Source organism: Phacochoerus africanus, chromosome 4 (assembly GCF_016906955.1).
Source record: "Phacochoerus africanus isolate WHEZ1 chromosome 4, ROS_Pafr_v1, whole genome shotgun sequence".
NCBI classification, from domain to species: domain Eukaryota; kingdom Metazoa; phylum Chordata; class Mammalia; order Artiodactyla; family Suidae; genus Phacochoerus; species Phacochoerus africanus.
This window is the reverse complement of record NC_062547.1, coordinates 63975842-64002138: the sequence shown is the minus strand read 5'-3', so window position 1 is coordinate 64002138 and position 26297 is coordinate 63975842. Positions and strand designations below refer to the sequence as shown.

Genomic DNA, 26297 nt, shown 5'->3' with positions numbered 1-26297 from the left:
CAATATATATTTCTTAAATGCAAGAGAGAATTTCTCATTAAAATGTAAATACTTGATACCTAGAAGTAAACCTCCCTAGAGAGGCAAAAGACCTACACTTTGAAATAAGACACTAATGAAATAAAGATGAGGCAAACAGATGGAAATATATACCTGCTCTTGGTTTGGAAAATCGATATTTTCAGAATGACTATAGTGCCCAAGGCAATCTACAAATTCAATGCAATTCCTATTGAATTACAAGGTAATTCCTCACAGAACTAGAACAGAATATGTAAAAATTTATATGGAAATACAAAATACCCAGGTAGCCAAAGAAGTATTGAAAAAGAAAAATGGAATTGGAGGAATCAGGCTCGCTGACTTCAGACTATACTGTAAAGCTACAATCATCAAAACAGTATGGTGCTGGGACAAAAACAGAAAAACAAACCAGTGGAACAGAATTGAAAGGCCAGAAATAAACCCAAGAACCTATCATCAACTAATCTATGAAAAATGAGGCAAGTGATATAATGGAGGAAAGATAGTCTCCTCAATAAGTGGTGCTGGAAAAACTGGACAGCTACATGTAAAAGAATGGAGTTATATCATTCTCTAATTCCATACACAAAAATGAACTCAAAATGTATTAAAGGCCTAAATAAATGGCCAGATATTATAAAACTCCTAGAAGAAGATATAGGCAGAACACTCTTTGACAGAAATCACAGCATCATCTTGTTTGATCCACATCTTAGAGTAATGACAATAAAAACAAAAATATATCAATGAAAATTAATTATATTCAAAACTTTTGCACAAGAAAGAAAACCATTTTTAAAAATGAAAAGACAACCAATAGAATGGGAGAAAATCTTTGCAAATGATGTAACCAACCAGGGCCTAGTCATCAAAATATACAAACAACTCATACAACTCACCACAAAAAAAAAGTCAACCTATTGAAAAATGGGCAGAAGACTTACATAGATATTTCTCCAAAGGAGATATACAAATTAGGCACATTAGGCACATGAAAAAATGCTATCACAAGTTATGAAAGAAATGCAAATGAAAACTACAATAAGGTACCACCTCACACCAGTCAACATGACCATCATTAACAAATTAACAAATATTATAGAGGGTTTAAAGAAGAGGGAACCTTATACCACTGTTTGTGGGAAAGTAAATTGGTACAACCACTGTGGAAAACAGTATGAAGGTTCCTAAGATAACTAAATTAGAACTACCATATGATCCAGCAATCCCACTCCTGGGCATATATCCAGAAAAAAACTAAAATTTGAAAGGATACATGCACCCCTATGTTCACTGCAGCACTACACACATTGGTGAATCACATTTTCTTAATCTATTTATCTGTAAAGACATTTTGATTGTTTCCTTGTCTTGGCACATACACACACACAATGGAATACTAATCAGACATTAAAAGGACAGAATAATGCCATTTGTAGCAACATGGAGGCAAGTAGTGATTCTCATACTAAGTGAAATAAGTTAGAAAGAGAAATACAAACACCCTATGATATCACTTATATGTGGAATCTAAAATATGGCACAAAAGGACCTATCTACAAAACAGCACCAGATTAGAGACATAGAGAACAGACTTGTGGTTGCCAAAGGGAAGAGTGGAGGAAGTTGGACAGACAGGGAGTTTGGGGTTAGTAGATGCAAACTATTACATTTAGAATGGATAAACAACAAGGTACTACTCTATAGCACCAGAACTATATCCAATCTCTTGAGCTAGAACATGATAGAAGAGAATATGATTAAAAGAATATATGTTAATATATGATGGGTCATTACGCTGCACAATAGAGTTGACATAGCACTGTAAATCAAATATCCACTGATAAAAATTAAGAAAAAACCCTCTACATATATAAACTCCTTGGAAATACACCGAAAATGGGACAAAATTTCTAGTCAGAGATGTAATATTGTTTACACTCAATAACTTATCTATATTTAAAATATTAACATTAATTTCTTAACAGCAAATTAGAAATTGTAGTATTTCAGCTATATGGGTTACACTCATTTGTGTGAAAATTAGTCATACGATTTTTCTTTTATCCCAAAAGTCACCTCCACCCTATGGAACCAGGGAACAGTACACATATCTCAAAATTTCTTCTTCTGGGATTCTCAGAGGAACCAAAACTTCAGCCCCTCATATTTGGGCTTTTCCTCTCCATGTACCTGATCACTGTGTTTGGAAACCTGCTCATCATCCTGGCTGCCAGCTCTGACTCCCACCTCCACTCACCCATGTACTTTTTTCTATGCAACCTGTCCTTCGTAGACATATGTTTCACTTCCACCACCATCCCAAAGATGCTGTGGAACATCCAGACCCAGAATAAAGTTATAACCTACAGAGGCTGTATCACCCAAATATACTTTTACATACACTTTGCAGGATTGGATATCTTTCTTCTGACTGTGATGGCCTATGACCGGTTTGTGGCCATATGTGATCCCCTGCACTACATGCTCATCATGAACCCCCAGCTCTGTGGGCTTCTGGTTCTGGTGTCCTGGGTGATGTGTGCCATGTATTCTTTATTACACAGCTTAATGGTGTTGCAGCTGTCTTTTTGTATAGACTTGGAGATTCCTCACTTTTTTTGTGAAATCAAACAAGTGGTCCAACTTGCCTGTTCAGACACCTTTCTTAATAATATGGTGATGCATTTTGGAGCTGGACTTCTGGGTGGTAGTACCCTGGCTGGTATCCTTTACTCTTACTCTAAAATAATTTCCTCTATATGTAGAAACTCATCCACTCAGGGGAAGCATAAAGCATTTTCTACCTGTGTATCTCACCTCTCAGTTGTCTCCTTATTTTATTGTACTAGCCTAGGAGTGTACCTCAGCCCTTTTGTTACCCACAGCTCACAGTCAAGTGCAACAGCTGCGGTAATGTACACTGTGGTCACACCCATGTTGAACCCCTTCATCTACAGTCTGAGAAATAAAGACATAAAGAGGGCTCTGAAAGGATTCTCTGGGATGGAAACATTTACCAAAGGAGCCTTTGTCCTGAGACTGAAGAAATGCACAAGATAGCAGAACTCAAAGCCTCAGAGCCATATATTGTAATTCTTGGATCACATTGTGGAAATAGTACTTGCTCCTTCAATATATTGCCTGTTATTTCCATTTCTTTGGATTCAACTTTCTTTTTTTGTTCTTCATCTTTTTAATTAAAATATAGTTGATTTACAATGTTTCATCATTTTCTGTTGTACATCAAAGTGACCCAATAGCACACAGTTACCTCTGCTATACAGTAAAACCCCATTGTCTATTCATTCCAAAGGGTACAGTTTTCATCCAGCAACCCCAAACTCTCTGTCCATTTCTCTTCCTCTCCCCAGTCCCCTGGAAATAAGTCTGCTCTCCACGTCTGTAATTGGTTTCTGTTTTGTAGATGGGATAATCTATGCCATAGTTTAGATTCCACATACAAGTGATATCATAAGGTATCTGTCTTTCTCTTTCTAACTTACTTAGTTTGATAATCTCTAGTTGCATCCATGTTGCTACAAATGGCATTATTTTGTTCCTTTTTATGGCTGAGTAGTATTCCATGTATATATGTACCTCTTTTTCTTAAACCATTCATCAGGTAGATAGACATTTGGATTGTTTCCTTGTCTTGGCTATTGTTAATAGTGCTGCAGTGAACATAGGGATGCATGTATCCTTTCAAATTGTAGTTTTTTCTGGATATATGCCCAGGAGTGGGATTGCTGGATCATATGACAGTTCTATATTTAGTTTTCTGAGGTACCTCCATGCTATTTTCCTTAGTGGTTGTACCAATTTACAATACTACCCACAGTGATGGAAGGTACCTTTTTCTCCACACCTTCTCCAGCATTTGTTATTTGTTGACATGTTAATGATGGCCATTCTGGCCTCTATGAGGTATTGCCTCATTGTAGTTTTGATTTGCATTCCTCTAATAATTAGGGATGTTGAGCATTATTTTCTTGGGGCTGTTGGCCATTCATATGTCTTCTTTGGAGAAATGTCTGTTTAGGTCTCCTGCCCATATTTCCTTTGGGTTGTTTTGTTGTTTTTGGGCTGTATGCACTGGCAATATATTTTTGAGATTTATCCCTTCTCTGCTGCATTGTATGCAAAGATTTTTCTCCCATTTTCTGGGCTTTTTCATTCTTTGAATGGTTTTCTTTGCTGTGCAAAACTTTTGAGTTTAATTAGGTCACATTGGTTTATTTTTGTCTTTGTTGTCATTACTTCAGGAAGTGCATCACACAGGATGTTGCTGTGATTTATTTCTGAGAGTGTTCTGCCTATATTTGCCTCTAGGATTTTTGTAGTATTTGCCTTATATTTAGGTATTTAATCTATTTTGAGTTCATCTTTGTGTATGGTGTTAGTGTTCTAATTTCATTCTTTTACATATTGCTGTCCAGTTTTCTCAGAACCACTTATTGAAGAGACTGTCTTTCTTCCACTGTATGTTCTTGCCTCCTTTGTCATAGATTAGTTGAGCGTAAGTGCTTAGATTTATTTCTGGACTTTCTCTTCTTTTCCCAATATTACTCCCCCGCTTTTTTTTGTGCTAGTACCATATTGTTTTGATAACTGTAGCTTTGTAGTATTGTTTGAAGTCAAGAAGGCTGATGCCTCCATTTCCTTTTTTAAAAAGATTTCTTTGGTTTTTTGGGGTCTTTTGTGTTTCCATACAGATTTTAAAATATTCTGTTCTAGTTCTTCTAGTTTTGTGAGGAATATCCTTTGTAATTTGATACACATTGCATCAAATCCATAGATTGCTTTGGGTAGAACAGTCATTTTGCAATCTTGATTTTTCCAATCCAAGATCATGGTATATCTTTTCATCTGTTGGTTCTGTCTTTGATTTCCTTCATCAGTGTCTTATAGTTTTCAGAGTATAGGTCTTTTGTCTCATTAGGTAGGTTTATTCCTAGGTATATTATTCTTTTTTGATGTAACGGTAAATGGGATGATTTCTCAGATTTCTCTTAAATGCAATCAATTTCTCTGTATTCATTTTGTATCCTGCAACTTTGCCAAATTCATTCATGGGTTCTAAGTTTTCTGAAACTGCCTTTAGGATTTTCTAGGTATATTGTCATGTCATCTGCAAGCACTGATAGTTTTAATTCTTCCTTTCCAAATTGGATTCCTTTTCTTTCCTTTTCTTTTCTGATTGCCATGGCTAGAACTTACAAAATTATGTTTAATAGTAGTGGTGAAAGTGGACATCCTGGTCTTTTGCCTGATCTTAGTGGAAATTTTTCTCTTTTTTGTCATTGATAATGATGTTAGCTGTGGGTTTGTCATGTATGTTTTTTTATTATGTTGAGGTATGTTCCTTCTAGCCCCACTCTCTGGAGAGAATTTATCAGAAACTTGTGTTGAATTTTGTCAAAAGCTTTTTCAGCATCTACTGAGGTGATCATTTTTTTTTCTTTTTCAGTTTGTCGATGTCCTGCATCATGCCAATTGATTTGCAGATATCAAAGACTTCTTACATCCCTGGAATAAATCCCACTTGATCCTGGTGTATGATCCTTTTAAAATATATTTGTATTTGGTTTGATAATATTTCATTGAGGATTTTTGCATTTATATTCAGCAGTGATGCTGGCCTGTAATTTTCTCTCTTTTATGGTATCCTTGTCTGTTTTTGGTATCAGGGTGATGGTGGCCTCATAAAATTAGCTATTGTTTGGAAGAGTTTCAGAAGAAAAAGTGCTCTTTTCAGAATGCTTGATAGAATTTGGCTATGCAGTCATCAGTTCCTGGACTTTCCGTACAATTTAATTAACTTGCTTCATTAACTCCTCTGCCCTGTCAAATAAGATTTTTTTCCTTCTGGACTTTTCCACTCTTCCAAATTTTTCACTACCTTAAGTGAAATATATGGAAATTCCCATATATCTCCTGAGACTACATTCATTTCCTAAGAATAATTATATGTGTGTGTGTGTGTATGTGTATACTGAGCAATGTTCCTTTCATTTCACTAAATGAATAAACAGAGTTTTGCCTCCTCTTTGAAAAAAACTAGGCAACTAAAGCCAATTATGTAATTTCATAAGTGTATAAAATATGAAACCTTTGTTTATAGCTTTTTGTTCATCATTGCTCTTTACATATCTACCATAATTTCTCTTCCTGAAAACATAGACTTTAAAAGATAGTGTGTTTCATAAAAGGTCATTCAGTTTTATTCCCTCTAAGATTTTGGTTTTTTACTGTAGCTGATATACAATGTTATGGCAATCTCTGTTGCAGAGCAAAGTTACCTAGTCATTCATCTATCTATCTATATATCTATGTCTCTATCTATCTATCATCTATCTATACAAATACACACATATACATTATTTTCCTCATAACTTTATATGAAGATATTGGATATAGTTCCCTGTGCTATAAAATAAAATCTCATTGCTTATCCATTCTAAATCGCATCTCAGATCTTGTTCTTAATTTAAAAAAATATTATTGGAGTATAGTTGACTCTCAAATTTGTATTAGTTTCAAGTGTATAGCAAACTGGATGTTATGCATCTGTGTGTGTGTGTGTGTGTGTGTGTGTGTACACATTTTTCCACATAGGTTATTACAAACTAATAAGTGGATTTCCCTGTGCTATACAGTAGGGTCTTGTTAATTACCTATCTAGGTGTCCACATTGTTTATCAGAGACACTGTCAAACTGATCATCAAATGTATGTCTCTAATTGTAGTCTATGTGAAACACAAATTTTAATAAATAATTTGACATATGAAGTTAGAGTCAGAGATGACCTTCACTATAATGAAGCAAATTTGTATTGGATTATTACTAAGCAAACTATTTTTTCATGGTGTACATTTACTTATTAAGTAAGCTCTGTGTATAAAGTGGTTTAGTATTAGGATTTTTTGGTGTAATTATTATTTTACATTGAATTGTTTTTCTGCTTCTGCTTTAAAACTTCCTTTATTGCTCCAGATGAAATGAATGTGATTCCTTTAATTGCTCCAGATGAAATGTCTTCCCCATTCTATGTTTTGTCATAAGCACTGAAAGGATGCTAAATGAATTGTATATATACCATATGGTATATTGACTCTGTGACCATATATAACATACTATAACTCTGTGTTCAGAGTCATCAATTTTCAAGAAACAGGCATATTCTTTCAACCTTTCATAGTTACTCACAAGGAAACATCAATGGAGTCATTTTTAATAGAGTTATATGAAATAAAATCAAATAACAGTAACAACAAATGCCATTCAAATACCAGGGCAGCTGCTTAGAATGACAAAAAAATAATTCCCCTCAGTTCTATTCACTTTGATTATAGTATCAGTTGGCTTCATAACAAGTTGTACTAAAAGCAAATGTTTAATGTAATGCATTTGTTGTCAAATAGGATTATAGGATGAGGAGGTGTCTGAATTCTGATTGACTCTTCTTCATGGGTCTATTGTCAGCTGTCAGGCTCTATTTTGAGTTGTTAATGCTCATCCATGATGTGTGTGCTGTTGTACTGCTGTTCTGTCATGAATCACATTATGTTAATATCTTTATGTATGTAGGTAAGTCTTTAATTGATAGAAAAAAGTGGATTTAAGGAATATCAACTGCTTTATTTCAGTCACACTCTTCCTATATCCACATACAACATTTTGCTTTCTTTCTAGTTAGAAGAATTTCCTAATTTTAGGAGTGACTAAACTACATGTGCTTCACTTCCTACCTTGAACCATGTACCACTAGAACTAATTCCAAGCATAATTATATAATAAATTGTACATTTTTAAAAACATACAATTCAACAAATTTAAAAAATTAACATTACATGTTATATGATTCCATTTGTGCATAATTCAAAAAGGTACAAAATAAGTTTTAATTTCTTTGTAATGTTATTGTTAATGATGTAATTGCCCTGAGCCAATGTTTTACTTATTTCAGAAGGAAATGTGAGATGATAAAACCTAAAAGAATGTACCTAAAAGAATATATACACACAGTCATTTTTTCAAACTATCTTCCATCATGTTCTATCCCAAGAGACTGGATATAGTTCCTTGTGCTGTATAGTGAATGGATTGTTCATCTATTCAAAACATAATAGTTTGCATCTACCAACCCCAAACTCCCCATCCATTCCACTTCTTCCCCTTTTCCCCTATTCAAAGACGAGTCTGTTCTCCATATCTGTGAGTTAAAAGTTCTTGGAATTAGGATGTGGACATCTTTTGGAAGTTCTTGTCTGCCTACCATAAAGGCTTTTTCAGGTAGAAATTATTTGATGTCTCTCAAGGGCCTTTATATTTTTAAAAATCCAGAAAAGAATTTAATACCACCTAAAAAGTTGGTGAAAAACCTCTCTTTAAAAATCACATTCACAGAATATTTTTGGTGAAGAGCTAAATTTACTAATACTAGATTTTAACAAAGGACAATAACTTCACTACCCAAATGGCCCACTGCAGCATCAACAATACTTAGGAGCTTTCTCTATCTGTCTTACTTCACTTAGTATGATAATCTCCATGTTGAAAAACAAATACCATATGATATCACTTATATGTGGAATCTAAAATATGGCACAAATGATCCTATCCCCAAAACAGAAATAGATCATGGACATGGAGAACAGACTTGTCATTGCCAGGGGGGAGAGGGGAGAGAAGCGGATGGACAGGGAGTTTGGGGTTCGTGGATGCAAACCTTTACATTTGGAATGAATAAGCAATGGAGTCCTACCGTACATCACAGGGAACTATGTCCAGTCTTTTGGGTTAGAATGTGATGGAAGAGAGTAAGAAAAAAAAAAAGAAAAAAAGTATGTATATATATATATATATATATATATATATATGTATGTATGTATGTATATATATATATGTATGTATGTATGTATATGTGTATATATATACATATATATATATATATATGACTGGTCCATTTGCTGTACAACATAAATTGAAGGAACATTATAAATCAACTATACTTTAATAACAAAAAAGAACAATACCTAGGAGTTTGTTTTAAATGCAGAGTCCCCACACCCCCAGAATCAGACATGGTGAATCAGAATTTGCATTTTAAGTACTATCCATGGTAATTTGTAGGAGTAGGGAATTTATAGAAGTGACAGTCTAAGGTAAATTATCTCAGCTTCTCACTGATGAAATTTGGAGCAGTATAATTGTTTGTTTTGGATACTGTCCTCTTCATTACAGGAGGGCAACAGCATCCCTTCAGAGAAGTCAAATAGCCTTAGCTGGAAAATTATCTCTGGTGGAGAATCACTGCCCCAGTGTTTGAGAACTAGAAGCATCCTGAGAGATTCCAATGAATACTCCTTCTCTTACTTGGTTTAAACCTTTGAGCAGAATGTTAGTGCCTCTCAGTCCCATTTACACACTGAGGCTATGTTATATAAAAGGACAACATCACAGAGTGAATTTCTACAAAAATACAAGCATTTCTTAACGAGGGACTGGAGGACTGTTTTTAACTTCTGATATAGTGGAGAAATTCTACTTGTTTTGTCGAAAGTGTCAGGAGGCCATGAAGTGTAGTACCTGAGGTTTTATATGAAAGGACAAAGTCATCCCACTTATAAAAAGGGAAATAATAACTTTTATAGAAATATCAGCAGCTATTTCTATATTGCAATGATTGGAAGATCCAAGGGCAGTAATCAGAAGATACTCTTAAATCTTAGACCTGGAGAAAACTCTAACTCAAGCTGGGATAAGGTGTTAGGAAGTTTAAACCGCTGGATGTAGAAAAGTTAATGGAGGAGGAATAAAAACTGAATTCACCTGCCTTATAACCTGGTCCCCTAGGTTAGAAAGAGAAGGTAAAGTGAGCTATTAATATCTCATATTCTGCCATCCCCTCAGTCTCAGCAATCTTAGGCTCCTCAGGTCATGTTTCCTTTGGAGACCTAAGTCTGGCTGGGAAATCTATCCCTTCCTCCTTCCAGAAGTGTCTTGTGGGGATGGAGTTTCCATCTCCATTATCAACCATCCAGGAGGCGTTTGAACTTCCACACAGAGACCTTTCTCTCAGAGTTCCCATCCAGGTGAGTCCAAGAGCCCAGTAGACACTGTAGGAGAGGATTAGAGAGAATGAAACCTCAAACATTTATCTGAGGTCACCTGTGGGCCAGTCCAGCCTAGCTCAGATACCAGAGATTACTGTCATTTTTTGCTGGCCTGATATATAAATGTGTCTTTAGTTATGAACTTAAAAGACAATCAAATATTGATATCAGTAACACGGATTCAAAGCTGCCAATTAAATGATAAAAATGGAAGTCCAACTGGAAGAGGGAATAGGAAGCATAAAGGGCTTTCAGAAAAAGAAGAAAATATTCCCACAGTATTATAAGTTAACAAGAGCAGAGAAATAGGGTTTTAGCTGCAGAGAGGTCAACAGTGAAATGAGGGCATTTCTGTTTATTTTAAAATGAGAGAAAGACAAGTATCATGTGACATCACTTATATGTGGAATATAATAAAAATAACACAAAAGAACTTATTTATAAAACAGAAAAAACTCACAGATTTCAAAACCAATCTTATGGTTTAAACCATTAGGGGGAGGGAAGAATTGGAATGGGAGAATAACAATATGTACACTACTGTATAAAATAGATGATTAACAAGAACCTATTGTGTAGCACAGTAAAATCTACTCCAATAGTTTGTAATAACCTATGAGGAAGAAGGAATGGATATATTTATATGTATGACTGATTCACTTTGCTGACACCTGAAACTAACGCAACATTGTAAGTCAACTATATGCCATTAAAATGAAATTGTTTTTTTTTTTGTTTTTTTCTTTGTGTGTGTGTGTGTTTGCCTTTTCTTGGGTCACTTCCTACAGCATACGGAGGTTCCCAGGCTAGAGGTCGAATCAGAGCCATAGCCACCAGCCTACACCAGAGCCATAGCAATGCAGGATCCAAGCCACATCTGCGACCCACACCACAGCAAGGCAAGATCCTCGACCCGCTGAGCAAGGCCAGGGATGGAACCTGCAACCTCATGGTTCCTAGTCGGATTCATTAACCACTGCGCCATGACGGGAACTCCAAAATGAAATTTTTAAAAGAAGAGGCATTTATGGCAATTAATGAGAGAAACATCTAAATCAAGGGATTCATGCAAATACATCCCTACAAAAGCATTTCTTGAAATATTTATATCACGGTATCTTTTCTCACTCTAGGTATTCACATTTAAAATATATTTAACATGTGAAAAGAGATTTGCTAAAGAGGTTTACTTTGCAATTTTTTTACTGCCTGTGAGACTGCACGTGTATATAGGTTTTTAAATATTTCTTTGTTAGCCATTTACCACTTGATCAAAATCGTCTGGGAGAAACCTTTGCTTTGGAGTAGAGGGCTTAGTGCAGTTGGTATGTTTACATTCCTGTCTTTGATCACATTCTTTCAAAAAATAAATTGATTTTATTTTTTCACAAATAATTGCTTGCCATTTAGTTCTTTTATGTAGGTATATGTATATTGGTGATAATGTTTGATACTATATAAATTTTGTGTTGTCAAAATTATTAGTCATATAGTTTTCTCTCCAATAAAGCTTTTTTACTTTTTAATTTTTGTACTGAAATAATTGAGTCACTTTAATATTCATCACTTGAAAAACCTTGTTTTAAACAAAAATAATACTGAATAATCTCCTTTATTCAGTGCAAATACATACCTTTTTATACATATGCATATACTAGTGCTAATGAATAACTTTTTATACATATGCATATACTAACTTCCTTTCATCTCTGTTACTCCTTATTGTCTTTACAGCCTTTTGTGCTGGAATGTATCTATAAACAATGTGTCACATTTGGCCATCATCTGGAAGGCACTCTTCTTTACAATTTGAATAAAGGTCACTATTATCTTCCATAAATGAATTTGAATCCATAATCTTTTGTAAGAGAAAAATTATAGCCTTATATTCCTTCCTCCTTCTTTTTAAAATCCCCTCTCCTGTATTGTTTTGTTTCCAAGTTATAGGCAATTGAATATTGAATTATCGCCACATGTTGATATCATTAAATTATTACTATTTTCTATCTTTATAGAAGTTAATCATAGATTTTCATTCGATTTCATAACATTCAGTTACTTCAAAACTGCTATACTTAACTAATTTCATTCTCACTGATATTTCCCCATGTGTTCTTAACTTTCTTTTAAAACTTCTTTTTCTCTATTATATACACCTACCTATCCAAACACTTTTCTATACTTGCATACATAGAATCCTAGGCACATTATAGGTGATCTTTATGTTTTAGTGCAATCTCTGTTGTTTTGTTTTGTTTTTCCTACCTGGGTCCCCTTTTCCTCAAGGACTTGCTTTCAATCAAACTAGAACAATACTGGTTCATTATTCAATAGCTGTTTAATATTTCATGATGGGGCTGTGCTACTCACACTATCCATGATCTTCCATATGTTTCTTTTTTAAAGTTCTATTATATCATTGCAGCAAAAATATTTGAGATTGTTTAAACTGTGGCTCTGACAAGAAGAAACTCTGTTTCCTGTGGAACACTAAGCAATGCTTGTAGAAGTATCTTCCTATCACACTGGGGAGGGAAGGGGGAGGCCAGGGATGCTCTAGACATCCTACAATACACAGGACAGACCCCACCACAAAGACCAGTCTCCTCTAGAATGTCAGTAGTGTTGAGACTGAGAAACCTCGAGTTAAAGAATGTCTGTACTTTAAATATCTGTACTATTCTTAGATTGTTTCAGCAAGATTATAATGCTTTACATTTATGTCACAAAAAATAGGTAATATGGGAGTTCCTGTTGTGGCTCAGTGGTTAACGAATCTGACTAGGAACCATGAGGTTGCAGGTTCAATCCTTGGCCTTGCTCAGTGGGTCAAGGATCTGATGTTGCCATGAGCTGTGGTGTAGGTAGCAGATGCGGCTTGGATCCCATGTTGCTGTGGCTCTGGTGTAGGCCGGCAGCTATAGCTCCGATTAGACCCCTAGCCTGGGAACCTCCATATGTCGCAGGAGTGGCCCTAGAAAAGGCAAAAAGACAAAAAAAAATAGGTAATATGCCTTTGCCACCAGTTTAAAAGTACCACTACAACAATGTGACACTCTTTAAGTGAATTAGAGTAGAATATGATAACTCTTTAAGTGAGTTAGACTGGAGTGTGATAATTCTCCAGTCAAATGAATTTAGACTGAGAATACACTGGAAAAGATTGTTGTTTTCTAATCAGTTACTGCATTTGATTCATAGATTTGATCACCATTTTGATTTGCCTGTTATTATTAGATACCCATAATATATGCCTATTATGCTACAATTGTCACCTGCAAAATGATTTTTCAAACAAATTTATTGGAGAATAGTTGACTTACAATGTTGTGTTAGTTTCAGGTGTCAGCAAAGTGAATCAGTTCTACATATGGATATATCCATTCTTTTTCAGATTCCTTTCCCATATAGATTATTACAGAGTATTGCCTAGATTTCCCTGTGGTATACAGTAGGTCCTTGTTACTCTTCTATTTTTATATAGTACTGTGCATACGTTAATTCCATCCTGCTAATTTATCCCTCCTCCCATGGTTTTCCCAGGTGTGACCATAGTTTGATTTCAAAATCTTTGAATCTGCTTCTGTTTTGTGAATAAGTTCTTTTGTATCATTTTTATTATATTCTGTATTCTATTGATCTCATATGGTATTTGTCTTTCTCTGTCTGACTTATTTCACTTAGTATGATAATTTCCATGTCCATCCATGTTGCTTAAAATGGCGTTGTTTTGTTCTTTTTATGGCAGAGTAATATTTCATTGCATATACATCCCACTTCTTTATCCATTCCTCTGTGGATGGACATTTAGGTGGCTTCCATATCTTGGCTGTTGTAAATAGTACTGCAGTGAACATTGTGGTGCATATATCTTTTCAAATCATGGTTTTTCTCTGGATATTTGCCCAGGAATGGGACTTCTGGATCATACAGTAGTTCTATGTTTAGTTTTTTGAAGAACCTCCATACTGTTCTCCATAGTGGTTACACTGTTACACATTCCCACCAACAGTGTAAAGGGGGGAAATTTTCCATGCACTTTTCAGGATTTATTGTTTGTAGAATTTTTGAGATGGCCATTCTGAGCAGTGTGAAGTGATGCTTTGGAAGTTTTGATTTGCACTTCAATTCTGTAATAATTAGCAATGCTGAACATCTTTTCATGTGCTTTTTGGCCATCTGTCTGTCTTTAGAGAAAAGACAGCCTTTTCAATAAGCAGTTGTGGGAAAACTGCAGAGCTACATGTAAATGAATGAAATTAGGGAGTTCCTATTGTGGTACAGCAGGTTAAGGACCTGACATAGTCTCTGTGAGTGACTGGCCTTGCTCAGTAGGTTAAGCATATGGCATTGCCACAAGCTGCTGCATAGGTTGCAGATGCAGCTTGGATCCATTGTGGCCATGGCTGTGGTGTAGGCCTACAGCTGCAGCTCCAATTCAATGCCTAGCCCAGAAACTTCCATATTCCACAGTTGTGGTCATTAAAAAAATGAAATAGAACATTTTCTTACCCAAAAATAAACTCAAAATGGATTAGAAACCTAGATGTAAGTCTGGCTACTATAAAACTTTTAAATGTTCCCCATTGTCTCAGCAGTAAGGAACGCAACTAGTATCCATGAAGATGCAGGTTTAGTCCCTGGCCTTGCTCAATGGGTTAAAGGATCTGGTGTTGCCCTGAGCTATGGTATAGGTCACAGATGCAGTTTGAATCCTGAAATGCTGTGGCATAGGCCGGTGGCTACAGCTCCAATTTGACCCCTGGCCTGGGAACTTCCATATACTGGGGTTGGGGGACCCCCACAAAAAAAAAAAAAAACGTTTAGAGAAAAACATAGGCAGAACACTCTTTTCAGCAATATATTTTTGGATATACCTCCTGGAGTAATAAAAATAAATAAATAAAATAAATTAAATAAATAGGACCTAATTAAACACAAAAGCTTTTGCACAGCCAAGGAAACCATAAACAAAACAAAAAGATAAGCCACAGAATGGGAGAAAATCTTTGCAAATGAAATGACTGACAGGGATTTAATCTCCCAAATATATAAATATCTCATACAGCTTTATATATTTAAAAAACCAAACAACCCAGTCAAAAACAATGGTCAGAAATTCTAAACAGACCTTTCTTCAAATGGCCTAAAAAATTAATGTTTCTTAGTTGGCATTTGGGGGACGTGCTCATCATAAAAAATGTTTCACATTTTATTTAGTTAAATATGTTTATCTTCTTACCTCTGAGATTCTTGCCTTAATTAAGATTCTTTGGCCTACCTTTGGATTTTAATATGTTGCTTTCTAGGTATTCACTAAAAAGTATTGGTTACTGTTTCAGTGAATAGATTATTCCACCTATTTTCATTTTTGATAATATGACTGTTAGAGGGGGATATTTTCATCTTCTTCTAGTAGATATCCGCTTTTGCCAGCTGTTTTTCAGTAATATAAACTTGCCAAATAAATTGAAATACAGCTTTCCCATATGGTAAATGTACTTCTAGGCTGAGACCTTAATTCTAATTCACTCAACAGATAACTTAGCATCTACTATGTGCCAGAATTTCTAAGAAAGGTATATATTATTTTCATTTATGTTTGTACCTTAGCCAATTTAATTACTAATTCATGTGACATCATAAAATCATTACCATTGAATCTTGCTTCAGTTCCTTTTTCACTGAGGTATAGTTAATTTACTATATTTTATGTTTCAGATGTACAACATAATGACTCAGTATTTTTATAAATTATATACCATATAAAGTAATTGTAAAATATTGGCTATATTCTTATGCTGTATAATATATACTAGTAGCTTATTTATTTTATACATAGAAGTTCCTCTTAATCCCCTACCATTCTCCTCCCTCCTTCCCTCACTTTCCCTGCTGGTAATAGACAGAGAAGGTCACATACTGTATGTAATCACTTATATATGGAATCTTAAAAATGAATGACTATAACCAAATGGAAATGATATATAGAGAGAACGAATGAGTATTTCAGTTAGTTTTTGATACTCCATTCAAAATTTTTAGTGCAATTTTTCTGAAACTACTCTATTTAACCTGGTTTCATTCTGGCTGTCACCATTTTCTAACTTTATATTTACTTAAATGTGTTCCTATGGAAATGCAGATATATTCACAAATCTTTCTGAAATTAGAAGTGAGCAAGGGAGATAAAGTCTCTGATGGCTGGGATCTTGAATTATAGTGGCAAAGTAACAATACAGTGAGATAAATATGTGTATGATATAGTGTTCTCAGGCTTAAATCATTTGAAGGAAGTTACCCAAGGTAAGAGGAGAGATATTCATCATGTGATCAGGATTTATAGAGCATTGTCTGGAAGGTATTTGCATAATGGACAAAAACAAGCACCAGGATTAAAGTGTACCTATTGAGCCCAAGAAAAACAAACCAAAAATACCCCATAAAACTGACAGATTCCATCTACAAAACAGAAACAGACTCACAAAGAACAGACTTATGGTTGCCAAGGGGGAGGGAGGTGGGAATGGGTTGGACTGGGAGATTGGGGCTGGTAGATGCAAACTGTTACATTGAGAATGGATAAGCAAGGAAGTCCTATCATGCAGCACAGGGAGCTATATCCAATGTCTTGGGATAGAACGTGATGGAAGATAGTGTAAGAAAATGAATTTGTGTGTGTGTGTGTGTGTGTGTGTGTGTGTGTGTGTGTGTGTGTGTGTGTGACTGGGTCATCATGTTGTACAGAAGAAATTGGCACAACACTGAAAACCAACTATAATTTTTAAAAGTAAAATGAAAAAAAAAAGAAAACCGAAAAGGTCTTACTTCATTTCCTCTCAGACCACACAAAACAAACAAACAAACAAACAAAAACTGGTCAAATAATGTGGAAAAAGCTCAGGAAAAACAAGACTTCTACTGTTTCATATGACATACCCAATTTCTGTTTTATTTTGTATATTTCCTTTGTGAATTGTTCTTTTATTCACTTTGCTTATTTTTCTTCTTTCTTTTGGGATAGTCAATCTGTAAGGTGCTTCACACCATAAAGACCTTTATTCCAAGGACAGAAACAGGGACATCCCTTTGTGGTATCCTTTATTCTTACTCTAAGGCACTTTCCCCATGCATGTAATCTCATCATTTCAAGGGAAGTATAAAGCTTTATTCACCTGTGCATCTCCCCTCTCAGTTGGCTCCTTATTTTATTGTATGAGCCTAGGATGTACCTTAACTCTGTTATTACCGATGGCTCACATTCAAGTGCCACAGCCTTGGTGATGTACACTGTGGTCACACTCATGGTGAATCCTTTTATCTAGAGATTGCAGGGATAAGGACATTACAGGGGCTTTGAAGAGATCCTTTGGTTGACATGTAAAAAAGAAACAAATATCTTGGGTGTGATGCAGTGCCCTTGACTGTATACCTCAAACACTCGGAACCAGAAATTGCAATTATTTGATCATTGTTGAATAAAATTTCTCCTCCCATTTATTTCCTGGGATTTTCATTTTTCAATTAAACATCTCTATACAGTTTCAGTAACTCACCTTTTTTTTTTTGTCTTTTTAGGGCTGCACCCGTGACATATAGAGGTTTCCAGGCTAGAGGTCCCATAGGAGCTACAGCTGCAGGCCTACACTGCAGCCACAGCAATGCAGGATCCAAGCCTCATCTGTGACCTACACCATGGCTCGCAGCAACACTGGTCCTTAACCCACTGAGTGAGGCCAGGGATTGAATCTGCATGCTTATGGATGCTAGTCAGATTTGTTTCTGCTGAGCCACGACGGGAAGTCCAGTCACTCACTTTTTAAAGTATTCCCCTCTGTCTGATAGATAGGGACTTTTTTCATTTGTATTTTTTCCGGTGTCACAAATCTTTCCTATCTTTGGATCAGAAATATTTAGTGGTCCCCTTTTCTTTCATGATGTGACATTCCTTTTTTTCCCTTTTTTTTTTTTGTCTTTTTGTCTCTCTCTCTTTATGTCCACACTGACAGCATATGGAGGTTCCGAGGCTAGGGGTTGAAGCGGAGCTACAGCTGCTGGCCTACGCCAGAACCACAGCAACTCAGGATCAGAGCTGTGTCTGCAACTTGCACCACAGCCCACAGCAACACTGGATCCTTAATCCACTGAGCGAGACCAGGGATCGAACCCACATCCTCATGGATGCTAGTTGGGTTCATTAACGCCTGAGCAACAATGGGAACTTCAACATCCTTTTCTTAAAAATAATGTCTTCTCAAATAACATATATCAACCCAATCAATTTTTCTCTTGTTTCCTGGAAACATAGTCATGAGCAATATTATTTGCTTTAAAAATTAAATATGACTGACAACCAAGGCAATTTCTATAATTTTTTAAATTTCTTGTTTAAAAAATTTTATTAAGGTATAGTTGATTTAGAGTGTTGTGCCAATTTCTGCTGTACAGCAAAGTGACCCAGTCATATATACACATGTATATATATATGTATGTACATATATAGACACACATCTCTTTTCTTATATTATCTTCTAATCATGTTCTATCACAAGAGTTTGGATATAGTTCCCTGTGCTATACAGTAGGTCCACATTGCTTATGTAATTGCTAAATGTAATAGTTTAAATGTAAACTAAATGTAAACTCCCAGTCCATCCAATTCCCTTCCCTGGCCCCCTTGGCAACCACAAGTCTGTTTTCTATGTCTGTGAGTCTGTTTCCATTTTATAGTAGATGAAAGTAAAAGATCACAATTTTTCACCCTTGTTTAAATCATTCCTTTGTATATCGGTACTTTATCTGCTTGTTCTGATAGACTTACTAATAGTGTGTTTATAGGTAGACACTGAGTTTTATTCTTCTCATTAGGATCCTGTTCTCTTAAGCAGCTCAGTGTCTGCAGTGTTAACTATAGTGACTGGCAAAATAATACCCAAATACATGTCTCCACATGGAGTCTATGCAGAAACATAAATTTGAATAAATAGAATGATTTTAATAGGATTTTGAGTCAGGAGAGAACTTAAAAATAATAAAGTAATATTTTAAATTTAATTTGTGTTACTAAGTAAAATATTTCTTTGTCGTGTTATACATTCACGCATTGAATTAGGGGAAATTGATGTCCCTGTATAAGGGAGCTTTTCACTGGAGTGAAGGTTTATTTGACATGTTTCAACATTTGAACCGAATTATCTTTCTGTTTCACCTTGAAAATTGTATACTCTGTTTTATATATATATATACATATATTGCATATATATATTCTCAGATATAGTATCATATCAATTCTCAGATATAGTATCATTTTACCCATACATATTTAGGCAACTTCAGCATGTCCCTCTAAAAGAAAAGGATGATATTATATTTTACTTAATTTTTATTAATATACTTATTCATCTTCTTTATCTATGAATATTTATATAGCAGTTTCAAAATTACCATACCAGAGTTCCCACTGTGGCTCAGTGGGTTAAGGACCCAGCATTGTCTCTATGAGGATACAGGTTCAATCCCTGGCCTCACTCAGTGGGTTAAGGATCCAGCATTGGCATAAAAGCTGCAGTGTAGGTTGCGGATGGAGCTCAGATCCTGTGTTGCCATGGTTGTGGCTGCAGCTCTGTTTAGACCCCTGAACTTCCATATGTCACAAGTGTGGCCTTAAAGTAGAAAAAAAAGTAAGCATACCAATATTAGTACTAAAAATTAAGATGACTGAGTACATGTTAAGATTTCTCTGAGCATGCCTGGTTATTGTCATCATCCTTAAGATATATCTCACTCAAGATATACTTTCCAAGTATTGAATTTTAAAGTCATCTAAAAAAATTCAAGAAGATGATTTTTAAAACAATACATTAATGCACATAAAAAATTAAACACTGCAAACCAATGTACCCCCTCTCCCTGGAGCACAGACTTTTCTCTTGGTCTCTGCCATTTTGCATTGTGGATTCTGAGAAATATTCATTTCCCTGTAAGCTGAGGTTTTCACTCCACTCAAATGAATATATGAAGGACTGATTAGGTCCTCTTCAACAGCATCCTATCTGCCTGACTTACTGGCAGATTTCACTGTAAACCCCTAATCACAATGGCAACCACCTGTATATTTGCACTGTCACTTCTCTTCTCCAAATGGAGGAAAGAACTGCAGAAAATTAAAGTCCTTTGGTTGAGAGGATTAGAAAAGAACCTGCTCAGACAGTGTCCTGGGCTTCTGGAAAATCACAGATAACCCCACCTCCATCTCTTCAGGTCCTGAATCTCAGGAAACAGATTAAAATTCTCAAATGCATGAGACTAGATGATGAAACAGAACAAATCTTCATTTTTTTTTCTTTTTACAGCCGCATGTACAGCATATGGAAGTTTTCAGGCTACAGCTAGATTCAGAGCTGCAGCTACAGGTCTACACCACAGGTGGATTCAGAGCTGCAGCTACAGGTCTACATCACCACATCAGATCCAAACAGCATCTGTGACCTAGGCCACAGCTTTTAGCAAAGCTGGATCCTTAATCCATTGAGCAAGGCCAGCAATTGAACCTATATCCCCACAGATACTAGTGGGATTCCTAACCTACTGAGCCACAACGGGAACTCCAAAATGAACCTTTATTATGCAAGAGTCTTGAAAACTATATCAGTATAAAAAAGGTGCCTCTCTGAGTGCATCCATGGTGAAAGAACACAGACAAAACAAGTTCTTCAAACTGATAATTGTCTGTTACCTACGCCTCTATAACACATAATAGTGAGGTAAGAATGCACTTGACACTCATTTAATCCCTGCATTTTCCACTCTAGTTAGAGCCTTTGAGTAACCAGACCAGATGTACCTGGGACATGGTGTGTTGAGTTGGATTTTGTTTGAAGACTGAGGCTTTATTCAGCAGTGTGTCAAAAATACAGTTTATTGCTTCATTATTAATGAAGGGTAAATGTTGAGGTTAATTTTCATCACAAGTCTAGGTGGTCTTTCAGGAGGAGTTATGAAATTTATGTATTTTTTTGTATTAAAGATGTTTTAATTCATAGTGCTGCTGATAATTAAGTCTTTTCCTTGATAATAACTCCCAAAGAGAAATACCTAGAATTGGTCTCTACTTCAAAATTGATAGAAGCAAAACACAGTTTATTTATGTAACCATTTTAAATTTTACACATACATGTAGATATTTATTACTTGATCTGTTCATTTGATCTGTTCATTTGATCTCCTCCTCAATGCACAGTCCTAACTCATGCTTGTTTGGTTATATGTTTAGTCACTCATTACTCACAAGTTTTCTTTTTTTTTTCTTTCATTTTAAAAATGTTTATTCTCTCATTTGCCCTTTGTTTATACATTTTTTTATTTTATTATTATGACTGACTAGGAGTCCACTGAAGTACTGAGATGCTGTTGACTCTCTGTTGTGATGAATTTTAATCTTGTAAATCATCTTCCCTGCTTTGCAACACTTAGAGAAATATAGATGAAAATTCACCCCCAAATTTTAGGAATAATGATAAGGAGTGCTAACTTCATGCCCGGTTCCATTTTATTGTCATCCTCACTTTGAAATTTATGGCCGTTCTCTAAATCAGATAATGCATCTATTGTATGGTATGTATCTTTACTAATGCCAATGATTACTTACTGCTTTCGGAAAATTAGAATGTAAGTTTAGTCTACATATTGATAATAAATAAGCTTCTCATATGATTCTTTTTTATTTTTTTGCTTTTTAGGGCTACACCTGTGGCATATGGAAGTGCCTAGGCTAGGGGTCAAAGAGGAGATGTAGCTGACAATCTATGCCACAGCCACAGCATCATGGGATCCAAGCTGCCTCTGTGACCTACACCACAGCTCATAGCAACCCCAGTTCCTTAACCCACTGAGAAAGGCCAGGGATCAAACTCACATCCTCATGGATACTAATCGAGTTCATTATGCAGTGAGCCAGATGGGAACTCTGCTTCTCGTATGATTCTGAATGTCATTTTATGATTACATATTTTAAAACCTTCTTCTTGAATGAAAAAGACAATCCATGGGAATCAAATCCCATTATTGTAGGAGTCAAAACCAATAAATTACTAGAATTAATTTTAATATTATTATTTTTTTAGATGCTATAAAAGGCATTACCAAGTATAGAGTTTGCCACTGACTGTTAAAAGAACTCAATAAGTTCTGGAAAGTTCTCATTCCCAATCTTTAGAGAATGAACATAAGTTAGGTTTTCTTTTAATTACTTACAACGTGTATTTATCTTGGAATGTTTGAATTACTGTGAAATCTACTCATACATTGTACCGTTACAAAAAAGTCAATTTAAACTGGACCTTAGACTTGAATTAAATTGTGCTTTTATTGAGATTAATACAGTAAATGGTTTTTCATCATGTTTAGCAAGAAATCTATGCACTCACTGATCCTAACAGTCAGTTTTGTTTGCCTCCCTGATTGTACTTCTCTCTCCAATTGAAGAGGGCTTACCAATGTTCTGGAGATATCAGGAGCTGTTGATCCTTGGAACAAGATAATACTTTAGAGGTCCACAGAACATAGGTAAGACAGGTCCCTGTGTTGCACATAGAAGAAAATGTTAACTCAAAGTTAGCATCAATTCAAGGAGCTTAGACTTCCGGAAGGCAGATGAGTTCTTAAGAAGAAATAATAAAAATTGTTTTCATCTGACTTCTAACCTGATCTTCTGGGAACAGAGAATCAGCAGAAAATTTTTTCCTTCTTTACAGTGTCCCACAGGGAAATGATGTGCTCAGAGGTGGGAGTGACAATGGAAACAGTGACTAATGAGCAGACGTAGGGAGCTGTAAATATCTCCTCTGCTGCAGTCACTCAGGCTGTATCATCTTCAGCCGCAGCCCCTTGTATTTGGACTTTTCCTTTCCATGTACCTGATCACTGTATTTGGAAGCCTGCTCATCATCCTAGCTGTCAGCTCAGACTCCCATCTCCACACGCATGTACTTTTTCCTCTCTGAATTGTCCTTTGTAAACATTTGTTTCACCTCCACCACAGTCCCAAAGATGCTGTTGAATATAATGACTCACACCAAAGTCATTACCTATGAGGACTGCCTCACACAGATGTATTTTTCCTACTCTTTGTACAGATGGACAACTTCCTTCTGACCATGATACCCTATGATCTCTTTGTGGCCATCTGCCGCCCCCTGCAATATACAGTCATTATGAACCCTATTCTCTGTGGACTGCTGGTTCTAATCTCCTGGGTAATAGCTGCCCTGAATTCCTTGTTACAATACTTACTTGCATCACAGCTGTCCAGTCTTGGATTTCTGCACATTTCCCTTGTGATGCAGTGGATTAAGGATCTGGCATTACTGCAGCTATGGTGCAGGCTGTGGCACAGTTTCGATCCTTGATCTAGGAAATTCCACATGTTGTGGATGTGGCCAAACAATATTTTGTCTTATAAAAAATTTATCTCTCCAAGTATGTTTCTTTTACAATTTCCTGAAAGACTTGTCAAGTTGTATTACTCTCATGGAAAAACCACATTTGTCAGCTAAAGTAACGTATAATTCAGTAGCTAAGTAAAATCCAAAACCAATGTTTCCGCTTTGGGTCTGTCATTCTGTGTCACTACCTTAACTGTTCTTCCTAATAATATTGACTTTATTCATGCCACTGAGTTTTATAGCTTGTCTCCCAGTGATATACAATTATACAACCTCTGGTCCTCAGTGCCTACATAGGGACTGATAAAAATTGATTACTGAATATATACCTTGCAGTGGAGCCTACATTGAAAGGCAAGTGTGAATAAATAGATTGAATGAATGTGGTCTTATTGTCAGAGATGACTTTAAATATAGCAAAATTTTAGGCTCACATTACACCTCACATTTCATTATATCTTTCCCATGTGTACATCTACTTATGGACGTATGGAAGATTGGTTTCCACGTGTGAAGGGGGCTTGTACACTGGAGTGAAATTTATGTTTTTTTCCAGGATCATTCCTTCTTGGCTTCAAAATTCCTGTGCTGCCTACAATTATGACCCTTCTATTGCTCTGAACAAATTATCTCCCCTTTTCAAAACTTTGTCATGACCACTAGAGAATCAGAAGCAGTGGTTGAACAATATCATGGTAAACCATCACATACTTCCTTCCAGCTTAGCTCACTTCAATATTCACGGTCTAATGATGACTCACAAGAAAGCTTACATTTCTACACAGTCAAGAGATTCAAGACAACCATTTTTTTTTCTTGCTTAACATGCATATCCTCCAACCTGTCCAAGTTCCCTGGAAAGGAACCATAATGCAGCCAATTGATAAGATAGTTACCTGAAATAAATTTAAGCAATAATCATGAATATGGTCTCCAAATCAGAACATAGGACCACAAAAGCAGTAGATTACTACACATGCCTCCATCCATTGCTGTTCTCTTTCATTATTGTATCAGTTAGCTATTGCTATATAACATGCTGACCTAAATCAGCATGTGGTTTATTAGAGTGCCTCTACTACCAAATGGGGTTACATGGTGGGATTTGCTCTAATCCCTGTTAAGATGCTCATAAATCCACACACCTGCATTGTGAACATTGTATAATCTTATCCCCCCAATGTGCTCATTCCACACCAATGTGCTCACCTCACATCAATAAATTCAAGAATAGTTCCCAGGGGATAAACCACACTAATCTACCTAACTACATATCACCTAACTACATATCACCTAACTACATATCACCTAACTACATATCACCTAACTTCTTTTTGTTTATGTGCTTTCTCAGCCCAAATACCAACTGCCAACTCCTGGAGTCCGTTGCCCAAGAGCATTATCTGACAAACAACCTTGTATGATCAACCTCTGCCAACGTGCATGGCTATTTAATAGGTGCAGTGAAGTAATAACCTCTATAATGTATTTCTATGTCCTCATGTAGCAAGTCCACACCTGACCTTTAGAAATCCACTAAGATTTTACCCAAAACATTGCTTGTATGATCGTCCTGCCTTACTTCCATGACCTATTCCAAGCAAGCTGTTTCTCAATCCACATCTCTCATTGGAGACTTTCTTTAGGTTTCAGGCTAGGTGGTTGCTCTGGCATCATGCTTTTCCTGAGGGAGAACACCTCAGTGCCAAGAGATGCTTTGGCTCATGATTTTTACTGCAGGGGAAAGTGAGAGCATAAGAGTGAATGAATAGCTTCCTCAGCCATGCAGAACACTGCCAAAGAGTCCCAGAATTTTCATACCCAGCCAGAAAACCAAAGTGTGCTTTACGACAGGTGCCAGAGAGACAGTGCAAGAACAGCAGCCAGGACTCTTTGAAGAAAATTCTGACAACTGCATCACTATCTTCCTCAGGAAGCCCAGCGAAGAATGACTAGCAAAATACCTATCCAAATCAATGGCACTTATCACAGAAATAAAAAATCAATTCTAACTTTGATAAGGAACCACAAGAAACCTTGAACAGCTAAAGCAATTCTGAGAAATAAGAACAAAGATGGAGACGACACTTCCTGATTTCAAATGATCACAAAGCTATAGCTATCAAAATAATATGGTACTAGCATAGACACAGACACAAACACCAATGGAACAGAACTGAGAGACAAGAAATAAACTCATGCATTACAATCAACTAAAATTTTACAAAGACACTAAGCATACTCAATGGAGAAAGGATAATCTCTTTGAGAAAGCTGGATATTTACAAGTAAAATAATAAAACTAGAAAGCTATTTTACAATATTCACAAAATTTAACTAGAAATGAATTAAAAACTCAAATGTAAGATCTGAAACAATAAAAATTCCCACAGAAACTATAGGGGAAATCCTTCTTGACATGGATCTTGGCAAATGTTTTGTGGATATGACACCAAAAGCACAAGCAAAACAATATAAGTGGAATTATATCATACTAAAAACTTCCTCAGGGTAAAAGAAACATCAATATTAAAAGGAAATCTGTACAATGGGAGAAAACTATATGGACATGAAATATCTAATGTGTAGTTAATATTCAAATTATATAAGAAACTCATGCAACTCCATAGAAATAATGCTAATACTACCCCAAATAAAAATAGATGTAGTGGAGTTCCCATAGTGGCTCAGTGGGTTAAGAACCCGACATCA

The 26297-nt window shown here is 35.8% G+C and overlaps 1 protein-coding gene across 1 annotated transcript; it reads left to right on the top strand.

Moving 5' to 3' along the window:
• The first annotated feature begins 2103 nt into the window (after window positions 1-2103).
• LOC125124614 (olfactory receptor 7A17-like) lies at window positions 2104-25537 on the top strand. Its single transcript, XM_047774674.1, has 5 exons — window positions 2104-3010; window positions 5404-5448; window positions 9941-10122; window positions 23277-23396; window positions 25415-25537. Exons 1-5 carry the CDS (start codon window positions 2113-2115, stop codon window positions 25535-25537), a joined length of 1368 nt encoding a protein of 455 aa, XP_047630630.1. The 5' UTR covers window positions 2104-2112.
• Window positions 25538-26297: the final 760 nt, after the last annotated feature.

Excerpts from the sequence above, each read along its gene's own strand:
- LOC125124614 (XM_047774674.1), top strand. The coding sequence starts at position 2,113 with ATGGAACCAGGGAACAGTACACATATCTCAAAATTTCTTCTTCTGGGA. Across the intron at positions 3,011-5,403 it reads AAATAAAGACATAAAGAGGG|CTCTGGAGAGAATTTATCAG; the intron begins CTCTGAAAGGAT and ends TCTAGCCCCACT. Across the intron at positions 5,449-9,940 it reads TGTGTTGAATTTTGTCAAAA|TCTCAGCAATCTTAGGCTCC; the intron begins GCTTTTTCAGCA and ends CCATCCCCTCAG.